Genomic DNA, 14,417 nt, shown 5'->3' with positions numbered 1-14,417 from the left:
GCTAGGCCAATTACCAACTTGCTGTGTTGGCTTGCAGGATAGTTTCTGACTTAAGCACTGGGATAGCTATATTTCAAAGACTACCTGAATTAGCAGGACACGTTGTTTAGCTTTACCGCAGTTATATGCACTGTTTATATAGTTATATACACTGTTTCCACTCCTAACACCGACTCTTCCCACCAATCTCTTATTGTATGTATGCCATTAGCCAGGTGTGTGGCATTTTTGGATTCTTATGGCCTCATGTTTATGCCCTCACCACAGCCAAAATAACATTACCTTTGTCACGCTGCTATACACTGGAGATAACATTTGCTTAATATGCACATCTAAACTTACAGCCAGGCTGGCGTCTGTGCAGGAAAAGGTCCCAGGATTTCAACTTCATCTTCGCTCGACTGACAACAGCTACAGTCAAAACACTTCTGACAACAATTTCTACAAGTCCATCTGCACAGCAAGAGATCCGAGAGTCTAGAGAGCAGACCCTGAGACCATTGGAAACCAAAGAATAAGATTACAACCAGTAGATCATTGGTGAGAAATAACACTCCGCTGTATTTATGTTTGTGTCTCTGCAGCAGAACATTTGGTACTCTATTTATTCCATTTATATAAACAGACAAGTGCCGTGCAGTTACTGGCACAATCTCACTGAAGCCATAACTAGGCAGGGAAATAAACATTCACTGCAGGTATTTTCTTTTATAGCATTATTATGTACGTGGGCGAGACAGCGATTTACAAAACACTATGGCATAACAATATGCTAGAGCAGAAACATGCCCATTATTTCATTCACATTAACAAACTAATATATCAACAAATGCATGGCAGAGAGAAGAAAAAACTAAAGATTAGTGAAAACCTCAATTTAATTTCACAAGTTGTTGCACAGCTGAAAAAACCTAACGCAACAATATGAATGTATTTTAATACTGTATGCATGTAACCATATGATATTCATATGCTCCATACATGCAGTATTACAGCCTCAAATTTGTCAGCAAAATGTATCAGCCTAGGTACAAAATCTTGCCTGACTCTTACTATGATAATTAATTTATTGAAAAAGCTAATGATTTTTAAAAAAAAAACATTATTTGCCCTCAGTAAGTACAGAAGTACCCTCGAGAACAGAATTTTGTATGGTGGCAGTAGTAACTATCTAACAGTGCTATTACATTTATTACATGCACACACATAATATGTAATAATGTACACAGACTAATGTATACACTTCGCCTGTGTATATTTATTATATTATATATGTTATGTTATAATGTTATAAATAAATATACACAGGCGAAGTGTATACATTTATAGCAAGGGGGAGTGCATCCCAAGAAAGGAACTGTGTCAGAAGAAGCCACAGTTCCCTTCCTTCTCTCCCTTGCTTCAAGAGGGTATAAACTTGCTGGTGTCTTATATCAACAACGAATAACTATCCCTCTAAACTCAGCTTGCTGGTGCACTGGAGAGAGAGGGGAGGAGGCATGAAGCCAGGGTTCTGCTCATTCCCCATCCATCCCTACCCACCTTTCCCAGGTAAGGGGGGGGAGAAGAAAGTGTTTGTAAGAAGGCTTGCAGAGCAGTACATAGGACACAGACACACAGATTCTAGCTATCTGTTCTCAGTGGTAGGTGAAAACCCAGAATGCATTATGAAACCCTCACAAAGTCAAAATTTGAGAATAGGCTTTTTATAATTGTACCAGAAATTCTTGAACTGTATCATATTTGCAGTGTTCAACACTGTCTGTATAGGGAGACAGTCGGCACTCATTGGGAGGCCTTCCCGGGGAGCACAGGGCTGCAGAGAAGGACAGTAGCAGATTGATAGTAAAACACATTTTTATTCCACACCTGTAAAAAAACTGAATTTTCCTGCTATTCAAAAAAATTAGTTTTTCTATAAATGAACCCCAGAAATCAGAAAAGCCACAAAGCAAGGAATCTGGCGTACCATCTATACCTACGGCATTAGAAAAGATTCAGAAAATGCAGGACAATCTCCTCTGGATGACGAGATGAGACAGAATAGGGAATGAATCATCAGATTAACTCACCTCATTTATCGGTTCCAACTGTCCTTTTAGATATCCATGATGGAGCAAAGGGGAATAAAATGAAAAAGACAAAACCAGTTTAGCAATGCTCAAATAACTCTAAATTAGCACCGGCCAGAGAACAATTTCTTTAATTTCTCAGGACATGCTATTTCCCAAGCTTGTCCTACTTAATTTTAGGGGAAGGGGAAGAATCTCCTGAGGGAGCAACAATGTCTTCTTCTCCCCTTCCCTTCCTGCTGCTCACCCTTCCCTAGGAGGATCTCACCACTCTCACCCCTGTTTACAGCAAAAGAAACGTATGTATTGCTTTTGCTACCATCCCCCTCCCAAGAGACATCATGTGCAACCACACTCTTCGTATGTCCCTAGGAAATTACTTGATTTCTACAACTATTTACTGCATCAGTAGCAAACCACATCCAGGTCATAGATACACTACAAGCTCCTGGTAATAGAGACCTTGGTCTCAATTCAGTTCTGGCAAAAATGGTTGCAACTCCAGAGATATTAAGACCAACACTTTCAGAAGTGGACACTAATTTTGAGTACTCCCATTTCTGTGTGCCCAACTCAAGACACCCGGTGCCTGATTTTTCAGAGATACTGAGCACCTTTAACTCCCGTTGTCTTTCACTGGGGTGGTGAGTCCTCAGTATTGGAACAATCAGTCCCAAGGTGTCCCAAGGAGAGTGCTCAAAACTTGAGTCACCCAAGATCACTGACCACTTTTGAAAATTTGAGCTGAAGTGACTTGCCCAAGGTCACACAAGAAGTGTGTGACAGAGCCAGGAACAGAACCCAAATCTCCCACGTTACAATCTAGTGCTTTAATCGCACCATCCTTCCACTCTTATTCACTTTGTGCTATTCCTGCTGTAACTAGCACTATTAGCACCTTTACTTTCATGAGCACTGAATTCACCAAAATTCACTAAAAAATCTCATTTAAAAAAGTTTGGATCTCTACTGTGATTGCTTTGCTATCTTTAACCCCTGCTCATATCTAGTAGTTTTCTGTCTCATGTGCCTTCCTTTAAAGATGGTTTCCTTAAGGGGCTTGCGCTCCCAAAAGTATACTGCTTCTATTGGCTAAATTCTCTATGGAAAACATAGACAATACAACTTTTTAAAAAGGAACTAGATTAGATTAGATGAAATTTAGCTCTACAATGGCTTCCATAGAAAGCATTTTAGCACAAACATCCATCGTCACGTTCTCACAGACCATTGCTTAGTGAAAATACCGCCACCTGTATGAGGTAAGGATTGCAAGGACAAAAGTGCTGTATTTTGATATGGCTACACCCCAAAAATCATTTTTAAAAACCCCAGGGTTCTGTCATCCCCCAATTTACACACTAAATTCCACCCAAAACTGGTGTGGCATATTCCAAGCCTGCACTAAAATGCCTACGCTGCATTAAGACGAGTCCATTGGATTCATGCCTTGCAGCCAAACAGCCCAGCATGTACTGTGAGAAAAGGCCATGTGGCGTAAGGGAGTGGGGTGTGGTAACTCCAGGCAGGCCTGCATCAGACAATCCTCCTGGCTAAAATGTATCAGTTGTGCAAGAGAGGCATCAAGTAAAACAACCTAGATCTGCTTTACAATAAAATAGGTCCTTGGGCAGCCAGCACCCCACGAACATGAGCAATGCTACCCACAGACTCTATCATAAAGTAAGTGGAGTTCCATCCTGTCTGTGTGCTCAATCCAGCTCCCCCAGAAACCCTAGCCAGGAACACAGGAGTGATGACAGAGACAACAGGCAGGAACTAATCACCATAGCACAGCAGAAGCAAATGAACAGCCAGTGCCATAAAATACATAAATGCACAGATCCATGAAATAAAAGCAAACACGAACAGCTGTCTGTGTCCATGCCAGTCACATGCAGCAGGGGGGCTAGTTCTGGGGGAATGACAAAGGTTTATAGAGTACAAATGATGTGATAGCCAGCAGGTGCTGGGTAAGCTCAGTTGGAGTTTAAGACCATAGACACTATAACAAACCCAGCACATATAGGCAGACTGGGTCTACCATGAGATTGGCCTACTCCACTGGGAATGCAAAAGGAATACCACTCGAGTCACTGCTGCTGAGCCTAGGCTTATTGTACCAGATCTGCAAATTCAAGATCAACTCTTCAACCCAGGAGCATAATCCATTTGGGAGTCCTGGTGCCATGAACAAATCCCCATCACAAAACAACACACAGTATGTGTATTGTGGCCTAGGGCGCCTGCATAGTCCTTGCTACTTGATGACCTGGCTGACAGCTGTTCCTTGATACCTTGGTTTCCAGGATCTGCCATACGTGGGGCTGTTTTGCTATCTTTACCGTTACACTTCCTGTGCCCCATATGCTGCTGTGCTTAGCAGTTCCCTGCATCCTCCAGATCAAGAGTTTTTTAGGTGGGTGATATTGCAGAGCCGGGGCTCGCTTTTTCTAGCATGAATATATGTACATACATGCATGTATGGGCATATACATGTCCCCTCTGCTTCTGTACACTTTGGTCACTTGGGGATGACAGGGTCCAGTTCTACACCATTGATATTACAGATATGGGGCTAAGAACATTAAGGGTGGAATTTTCAAAGGAGCCTGACTTAGGAACACAACTCCCAATGAAAGCCAATGAGCCTTGTGCTCCTAAGTCACTTATGTACTTTTGAAATAATAAATCGTAATACTTCACACACACAAAGCCTGACCTAAAGCCCACAGAAATCAATGCAAAGATCCCTACTGACTTCATTGTGGTTTGGATCATCATAGTATCTTTCATCCCAGGATCTCAAAGCACTTTTTAACTAATTTGCAGTCAGTACATCCCCGGGAAGTAGGTCACTATTGTCATTTCAGAGATGCGAAACTGAGTCACAGAGAGGATGACTTACCCAACAGCATTTTACATCCACTGTGCACAGATGTCATTGTCAGTGACTGTGCAAGGCAGTGGAGAACCAAACCGAGTCATTGTCAGAGCTCAGATAAGAAGCCAGATTTCCTGGCTAACATCTTCCAGGAATTTTTAAACCATAAAACCATGGGTATCAAAACTCATTCTGGGGAGCAGGTCAAATTACATTTTGAATTATGCACCATGGACCCAGTTTATAGCATTAGGGTCTCGTATACAACAGCCTATCCACCAAAGAGCTCCTTCTACCCTGGCACAATTACACGAGGGACAGGCCAGGCTGAGAGTAGTTATAAACCTAGGGGTTCAGGGCTCCCTGCCCATCTAGCTTTCAAGAACCCCTCAAAGTAAGGACAGCTTTAAGTGAGTGTTGTTTTCATGGCCTGGGGCAAGTTGAGTGGGCCCCTGTTTTGAAGTTCATAGTTGGTGGTAATATGTCAGTATACCACATTGGGGTGAGGGTCCCTGTGTCTGTGTCCATAGCAGGTCCCTTTATTGGTGTGAGGGGCCCCAGTTTCAATCTCTGAAGGGATTCCCATATGTGTGGAAGCCCCCATTTCTAGGCTTCCACGGTGGGGGGATGTCTCATGTAGGTGGGGTTCCGGAGCCTCCGTTCTCAAGGGTCCTCGTGACAGTGTGAGGGGCACTTCCCATCCCTGCTGGTGGTTCACAGGACTGCAGGGTGTGAGTAGCAAGGTCATCTCACACCCTGGGGGAAGCTCTGTGCCCTTTCATGACCTTCTGGCTGGCTGATTCCTGAGCCTCTCAGGCCCCTTCCAGAGGCTGCCCTGCCTAGTCCTCCTCCCTCAGCAGCAGCCACCTAAGCTCAACTCGGGAGCAGCATCCATGGTAACACCAGCTGGATGAATGGGGGAGGACTTGGTAAAGCACCCCTGGCTGCTCCTACTCCCGTCTCCCTGCCCGCTCTTGCTCCCACTCTGAATTCAGTCCTAGACACGGAACACGCAGTCAACAGCTGGATCCCTGAACGTGCAACAGAACAGCAGCAGAGGCAGCTGCAAAAACTGTTGCTCTGCTTCTCTTTGTGCCCGGTATATGCAACTCTGCACTATGGCATCACAAACCTCTCACACACACACTCACACAAGAACTCACATATATGCTGACATTTACACGCACAGACCGTGCACAATCCCATGCACACACACAAACATAAGCACGCCTACGTACAACACCCCCCCACAGACACAAACACAGTCAGTCCCATACGTACACCATCAGTCAGATGCACAAACACACACGTTCACACAAACACGCACAAAAGGGGATGTTCAGCTTCATTCTTAAGAACAAGGCGAGTTCCAATCACACATACTATTCCCCCAAACCCTTCTCCTGTAGTACTCCACAAAGTGTTTCCAACAACCCACAGTTCTGGTCTGAATCAAGATGCATTGGCTGACTGCTGCTATTAAACAAATGCAAAAAGCCGAACCACTAACGCGTCAGTTTGGGTATGTCACTTGAGAGCTTCACCTTCTCGGCAACTAACTAACTCACACACCCAAGTTTACCGTTAAGCGGGAGAGGGAATCACTAGCCTGGGCTGGATGAACATACAACTAGTAATTGAGCTGAGTGCTAACCCAGGTCAGAGCAGACCAGGTTTCCCTGTGGTCCCCGGGTCCCCACCCCGGCAAAGAGGACATTACCTCCCCAGTGCTGTTCAGACCTACCTGTATATACGCCATCTTCACTAGGTATCACATTAGTTCCCAGCACAGCCCGAGCATGGCGCCTCTCTCCCCTTTGCCCTCAACAACAACAAAAGACGTGACTTGGTTGCTAGATGAGCACTGACCATCTCCGCTCCCCCTGGCCGCTCGCTGCCGATCGGCGCCTCCCCCCCAGCGGTTCTCTAGCCCGGCGCTGTCTAGGATTTCGGGCAGGTTTTGTCTGGGTCCCCAGGCTCTCTGTGCCGCGCTGGGCGGGGAGGGATGTGCTCTGGCTGCCTGTCACCCGCTGCACCCTCCTGGGCATGGCTCGGGGTGAATTCCCCCTCCTTGGACTGCCGTAGCCGCAGCCCTCCCTCTTCCCGGGGTCGCCATTCGCCTCTCTCGGGGTAGCCTCCCTGAGCGTCGAGCCCCAACCTCAACCTCCCAGCCTGCGGCCGGGACCGTCACCCCCGCCACCCGCCGCCGCCTGCGGCCGGGACCGTCACCCCAGCCACCCGCCGCCGCCTGCGGCCAGCAACACGCGGCGCAGAACAAGACCCAGCCGGAGCCCGACGCCCTTCGCCGGGGCCGCCAGGGAGAGCAACTGGGATATAGCCCCGGCCACAGCAGCAGCGCCCCCTGCGCACTGGGCAGCTGGAGCCCAGAGGGGATCGCCCCCGCCAGGCGGCAGCGGCTGGTGCTGCCGCCCCGAGGAGCCGCCAGGGGGTGGAGGGAGGCTGCCGCGGAGGCTCCCAGTGGAGTTCGCAGAGCCCGTGGAGCCTGGGTAGGCGCTGGGCATGGTGAGACCTGTGCGTCTGGTAAACGGGGGAGGTCTTGGGTGGGGGTCAGGCCCCCAGGAGGGCCCTGTAAATCTGGGCTGTGGCTGTGCCTGCTGCACAGGATGGGAGCTCAGGGTGGAAAAGGAGTGAGGGGCTGAAGGAAGCTGATAGGGTGGGGAATAGCTCAGTGGTTTGAGCATTAGCCTACTAAACCTAGGATTGTGAGTTCAATCCTGGAGGGGGCCACTTAGGGATGGGGCAAAAGTTAGTACTTGGTCCTGCTAGTGAAGGCAGGGGACTGGACTCAATGACCTTTCAGGGTCCCTTCCAGTTCTAGGAGATAGGTGCTTAATAATAATACATGGAGATATACCTAACATGCAACAGAGCCGATGGAACTGCCTGCCACCAACATGTGCCACAGGCTGGGGACCAGTCAGCTAATGTGTGCGATGGGGGCAGGGGGGAAAGAGATGGGAATCCCCATAACATATGCACTGGTGGGACTTGTGTCACACTCCATGTGGCACCCACAGAGGGAATCCTGCCTCTAATGCCACTAGGGAACTCACCAGGAGCCTGTCACATACAGTAATAGAAAAAACACCTTGAGCCAGTGCTGCTAACTCCAGGGTTTCACACATTAGCTGACTGGTCCCCAGCCCCTCGCACATGTTGGTGGCAGGTAGTTCCATCGGCTCTGTTGCATGTTAAGTGCTGGGGGATCCCCACCCCATCACTCACCTCAGCTTCCTTCAGCCCCTCACTCCTGCTCCAGCTGCTACTCTCCTGTTAGTGCCTGAGAATCACTGCTTTCATTTTTGTTGTCTTAAAGTAAGTTTCTAGCCCTACGGCCTGTCGAGAAATGCTTGAAAATGTGACTCCTAAATGCCAGAAGGCAAATAAAAAGAACCCAACGTTTATTATATTTATAATCTCTCAATTGTCTAGGGGACCTGACTGATGATTTCTAAACACTTGGGTTAGCAATACCCATTATTGCAATGCAGAATATACTCTAGGAAATGTACACAGTGTGTAATGGGAAGGGGCATATAATTACTGAGGGAACAATCACAGTATACTCCGTTTGCAGGGGTGCCCGAATGGGAGGGTGTCTCATATGCAAGTTAGGACCCCATTTTCAGTCTCCTCTGTGTTAAGCTAGCCCTGTTTTAACCTTTGCATGGGGACCCCATGTGAGTATTTGGGCCCCTCTGTCTGTGTATCCACAAGATCCCAGTGAGTATGTGTAGACCCCTGGGTTTTGGATTCACAGAGCTCACTGAATGCATGCTGGGGTCCAGTCCTCCTTTCTGTGTTCACAGATGAAGGGGGCTACATCTAAGTGTGGTTCTCAAGGCCCCATGTGACCTCCTGAGGGGCACTTCCATGCTGGCATTTCATAGGATTGCAGGCTACGAGTCACATGGTTAGCCAACAATATCAGGAAGCTCTGCCCTTTCATGCCCTTCTGGCTGAGTCCCAGGCCCCCTCCATTTGCATCCTCGGGGCTGCTCTGCCTGGATATCCACCTGCTGTCCAGCAGCAGCAAGCTCCCCTCAGCTCAGCAATTAGAAGAAGCATCCATGGTAACACTATGGATGAGGGCTGGGGTCGTTGCTGAAGCACTCCTGGCTGCTCTGACTCCCATCTCCCAGCCTGCTCTTGCTCACATGCCAAACTCAAACCCAGAAACGGAACCCTGGAGTTAACAGACGGATCATGGCACATAGAGCAGCAACAGGAAGTGCAGCAGAGGCGTCTGTGAAAACTGTTGTTCTGTTTCACTCAGGGCACAGTTGCACACACCGTGCAATAAGGCATCAAACATTTGTCTCATCCACACACACACACACACACACATGCAGACATTCATACACATAAATAATACTTCACACAAAGATACCAACATCACACATACACAATGTCAAGTATCGGGGGTAGCCGTGTTAGTCTGTATCCACAACAACAACAAGGAGTCCAGTGGCACCTTAAAGACTAACAGATTTATTTGGGCATCTGAAGAAGTGAGGTTTTTTTACCCACGAAAGCTTATGCCCAAATAAATCTGTTAGTCTTTAAGGTGCCAACGGACTCCTTGTTGTTTTTGTACATACACAATGTGTATGTCTGAATGAATGTAAGTCTCTCATACCCACAGAATCTCACTAGCACATTCACAGACACACACACACACACACACAGTATGTTAGTTTCCTTTTGTTTTACTGATTTGTACCAACACAACCTTAAAAGAACATGCACCCAACACATAGCTAGAAGGGATGCATTCAATTTCTTTTATTTACTTTTTTTAATTAAGGTCCAGTCACAAGAACAATTTCCTCAAACTTATCTTGGAAGAGATTGTTTTGTAACCCTACTTAGTATTGTCAACCGCCAGTAAGCCACAGTTCTTGTTTCTAAATACATTAGAAGCAAATATTACTATTGAATGCAAAAATCAGAACAAATAATAATGCTACAGGTTGCATCTGTCACTAAAGAACTTAACCTTTTCTGTAACTAACACTCAAGTTTCCCATTAAGTGGGCGAGGGAATCACTAGCCTGGGCTGGATGAACATGCAGCTAGTAAATTCAGGTGAGTCTAAACCAGGTTAGAGCAGACCCAGTGTCCCTGCGGTCCCCCTCCCCAGATAAAGAGGACATTTCCTCCCCAGTGCTGTTCAGACCTACCTGTATATACGCCATCTTCACAAGGTATCACATTAGTTCCCAGCACAGCCTGAGCATGGCGCCTCTCTCCACTTTGCCCTCAACAACAACAAAAAGACATGACTTGTTTGCTAGATGAGCACTGTTCATTCCTTCTCCCCCTTGCTGCTCACTGCCTCTCCGTAATGATCAGTGTTTCCTTCACAGTATTTCTTTAGCACAGAGATGTTGATTATTTTGTTTGTTTCTAATATTTCTTGTATGGTTTTCTGGGTTCCCAGGCTCTCTGTGCTGCGTTGGGCTGGGAGGGATGTGTTCTGTCAGCCTGTCACTTGCAGCATGATTGATTTCCCTCTTTTCCTTCTTCCCTATGCTAGGCTGGTGGTGAATTTCCCCCTCTTGGGCAGCAGCTGCAGCAGCTTTTGCACTTCCAGAGATCTGGATTCCCCTCTCTCAGTGCATCTCTCCTTGGATTTGTTTTTCCAACTTAAAGCCTGAGGATGAATCCGGGGGAAGTGTCTCCTGCAAACAGCATCATCCATCTGTCTGCAACCAGATGGACAAGAGCCTTTGAAACAGCAGCATGTAGGAGGGTCCTTTTTGTCACAGAACAAGAAGCAAAACGTGTCTGAAACCTATTGGTGATGATTTTCCATCAGCAAACCAAAAACCTTGCTCTTATTTCAAATTATATGTGACCAGGTTAGATATTTATATATTGAAAGGGAATGGTGTATATACTGAAGAAAACTCTTTCATTATGAGTTTACAGAAGGACCTGCAATAAATTATATCTAGGGAACCTGCCACAATCTACAGAAAATGCACCATGTGCATTGCAAACTGTCATTTCATGTCCACAAGGAAGCTGACGTAAATATGAGTAGAGGGCACTGCAATGTAATGTACATTTTGCAGTGTAAGGTGCTGAAAGAACTATCACCTTAATAGCCATTTGATTTGCCAGCACACACCTCTCACTTCTATTTTTATAATTAAAGCTTGCATTAATTATACCTACACCTTTTCCCTCTTACAAAGGGTTAGAAAAAGTATTTCACTACAGCTGTTCTGCAATAGGGTGGTTGCATTTTTTAATTTGGGGAAAGTGGTATTGTTAATCGGTAGAGCTAATGAAAAGAATTCATTAATAAATTAAGAAGACTAGTCTGTAGCTTGTATGTGTTTGCATTACGGGGCGGGCGCAGGTTCCTTTTGAAGCGGAATGTAAGTGTCAAAACTGCAGTTGCAACAGGTCTTGTGCAAAAAGGCAGAACAGTGACATCCAGAGGACAAAATGCAAAACTTCAGGGAACTGGAAAACATTTCCCAAGCTCAGTGAATCAACTGAGAGGACACAACCCTATATCTGGATTAGACTGGCTTCATAACCCACCCATATCACATGCTGGTAGAGTTCAGTACACTACAGTGCTGGTAAAACCTTATCTAGTGCAATTAACTAGCAGGTCTTAGTAGAAGTGAAGGTAGCTAAATATGAGTTTTATATCATTAGCAGTTATCGTCATAGGTGTACTATTTCACACCAGCAACCTGCATTATTATTGCTGTACCCCCTCAAAAAACAAGGATTGAATCAACAAGTACTAAACTGTAGAATTCATTGTAACAGAAACATCCAAACCAGGCACTGTGACTGGATCTTTAAAATAACTGGATAATTTTATGAACATTAGTTCACAAGCTAAAATAAGGGTAACGAAATCTTAAAGATCACATCATATAAGGATAAGTGGAAAGGATAAGGAAGGAATTTTTAGCCATCTATAACATTGCATATAATACCTCATTAGGATTTTTTTTTACTTTTTGATGAAGACTATTGCTGGAGGCAGGATATTAGACTACGTGGACCAATGATCTGATCTATTATGGCAAGTCTGATGTTCCTAAACAGACTATAACTAACTAGAATGCAAGCCACGAAAAACAAGGGCATATGAGGTGCTCAACTAGACTTAAAACTAATTGGAATGGGAGTGGAGAAGGATAAGTCTTAACAGAGAACTCTCATTTAGTGATCAGTCTAGTCCAGTGGTGGGCAACCTGTGGCCAATCAGGGTAATCTGCTGGTGGGCCGCCAGACAGTTTGTTTACATTTGCACGGCTGCCCGCAGCTCCCAGCGGCCGCATTTCGCCGTTCCCGGCCAATGGGAGCTGCGGGAAGTGGCGCGGGCCGCAGGCTCTCATCCTGCTCCCACTGAAACCAAGGGCCAGACTTCTCTATGCCTAGCTGGGAGTAGGGTCAGTGTCTTGCAAAGAAAAGCACCTTACTTTTGCTCTCCAGGAACAAAGGAGGGAGGGTATTCTGTGCCAGATTCTGGGCTGCACTTCTTGAGTGCCACCTTTGCACATCCCAAATTATGGCCTCAGTTTAGGGAAGCTCTAATTTAAGTCTCCTGCCTGTGGTTCCCTGTGAAGCTCCAGCCGAGTCCTGGCACACCCTTACAGGAATTTGCACTGGACCCTGGACAGATCTTTGCTACTGGAACCACAATAGCAGGCAACAGGGATAGGCTGTTATTGCCCATGTACCAACCACTAGAGGAGGATGCATAACACACTGAAACAGTGGGTTACATATCCATGAGTAGACTCATTTTACAGAGCATAGATGACTACTTAGATATGGCAGATTCTGAGAGACAGTGTAGCTAATGGGATGAGATTTGGCTCTGCCATATTAGATACATGGGTCCTATTCCCAGCTAGTGTAATCTCTCAACCCTTACTCAATAAGGTTGTGAAGAGAGAGAATTATTGCCATCAGAAAGTAGAAGTAGTGACTTTAGATGGTGGTCTCCTGGTTCTTAATCCAGTGCACCTTCCTCTGCACCAAAGGGTGTTTTGAAGGGGAAGAGGAGAAAGATGATAAAACCATTTTTCCCAGTTCTTGTCCAGAATTTCAGCTGCAGGTGGCAGGTTGAAGTGATACACCAGGGTGGCCTATGTGCTGATGGAACATTGAGCTGCCCGCAAACCCGCTGAGCACAACACGGATGGGAAATAGTGATTGTCAGCTGTTTAGAACTAGGCCCAATCGGAACAGGTTTTCATGGAGACCTTAAGTGGCAACTCCCTCACCCCAGGACTATCACCCTACCACATTTCTATCTCCTGTTGCAAACTCTGGAGGAACTGGAGCTCTCCAAAGAAATGATTAAAATTCTAAGCAACATAAATATATGGGCCACTATAGCTTCCTGCATAATGAGAGAGTGTCCCTCAGGTGCAGCATTGCTATAGGAGACTTCAGCACTAGAGTTTATATTTAAGGGCTTGTTTCTGCTCTCACTGAAGTTGATGGCAACACCCTCACTGTCTACATTGGCAATGGGCCCTAGGTTTCTTTTAATAACTCTATTTCTTTTCCTCCTGAAGGCAGCTCCTGTTTTAGAAGCACAATTCCCATAGTTTAAATGTAATCACTTCTCTCTCATTCTTGTTTTGGGTGGAGCAGAGCACACAGTTAAGTTGCGGTGCATGGCATTTCTCAATTTTTACTACGTGTTTAATAGAATTTTTTATTCTACAACTAACATATTTCTAAGTCTCAGCATTTAAAATGTCAGTCTTTACTTTGAATAGCTTCACTCTTTTCATCTTGACTCACTGCCACCTTAATGGGGCTTACAATAAATGAATAGATGAAGTTTTTCCATATCGCAATACAGTAAAGAAAGGCTTACAGCTTTAAAATAGTTTTCAACTCATGAAACCATCACGCAGTGAGTCACATTAAACCAGAACACATGACATTATGTAAATGTCCCATCACATGTACTGGTGTCCTGCATTTTTATGGTATATATTTTTTTAAAGAATATAAGAATGGGGCTGGGGAAGAGGAGAGAGAGAGAGAGAGAGAGAGACATTTATAGGTAAAAGATGAGACAGTCGTATATTTTGTAAATCTGTGGGATTATTCCTCTTGCTCCTACTTAGGCAAAAGTCCCCTCAAGTGCTTTATATACTTATAAACTATAAACAGTTTGACCCCAAAAAGGGAGAGACTCCATGAAATCCATTAGGGCCTTTGCTATTGTTGTTTATTTTCTGTGGAAGGCACCCAAATGCCATGATGATGGGCAGCAGTCTAAAACCCTGAGACAAAGACACATTTCCAGTTTTAAAAAATATCCACAAGTATTTGAATCCATATTTAGGAACTTTTCACAGTGGTGACTGACTACTTAAAAAGGTTCCTATATTAGGTTCTCTCATGATATGATAGAGAAATTTTACATATGCACACAG

At 45.4% G+C, this 14,417-nt stretch overlaps 1 protein-coding gene across 2 annotated transcripts in view; it reads right to left on the bottom strand.

The window, feature by feature from the left end:
- Positions 1 to 6,715, bottom strand: part of SYT17 (synaptotagmin 17) — a 75,812-nt gene extending 69,097 nt beyond the window's left edge. Inside the window, exons 1-3 of one of the 2 annotated variants that reach the window (XM_065412742.1) lie at positions 6,701 to 6,715; positions 2,073 to 2,090; positions 343 to 491 (exon numbers count right to left, since the gene is read on the bottom strand). In XM_065412742.1, the coding sequence (XP_065268814.1) occupies positions 343 to 491; positions 2,073 to 2,090; positions 6,701 to 6,715 (182 nt within the window). Of the gene's footprint in view, positions 1 to 342; positions 492 to 1,718; positions 1,857 to 2,072; positions 2,091 to 6,700 lie in introns of those variants that run through there. The other variant, XM_065412741.1, reaches the window with a different exon arrangement.
- Between the last annotated feature and the right edge of the window lie 7,702 nt (positions 6,716 to 14,417).

Source organism: Emys orbicularis, chromosome 10, assembly GCF_028017835.1.
Source record: "Emys orbicularis isolate rEmyOrb1 chromosome 10, rEmyOrb1.hap1, whole genome shotgun sequence".
Classification (NCBI taxonomy): Eukaryota; Metazoa; Chordata; order Testudines; family Emydidae; genus Emys; species Emys orbicularis.
The sequence above is the reverse complement of the archived record's forward strand: the minus strand, read 5'-3'. Positions and strand labels throughout refer to the sequence as shown.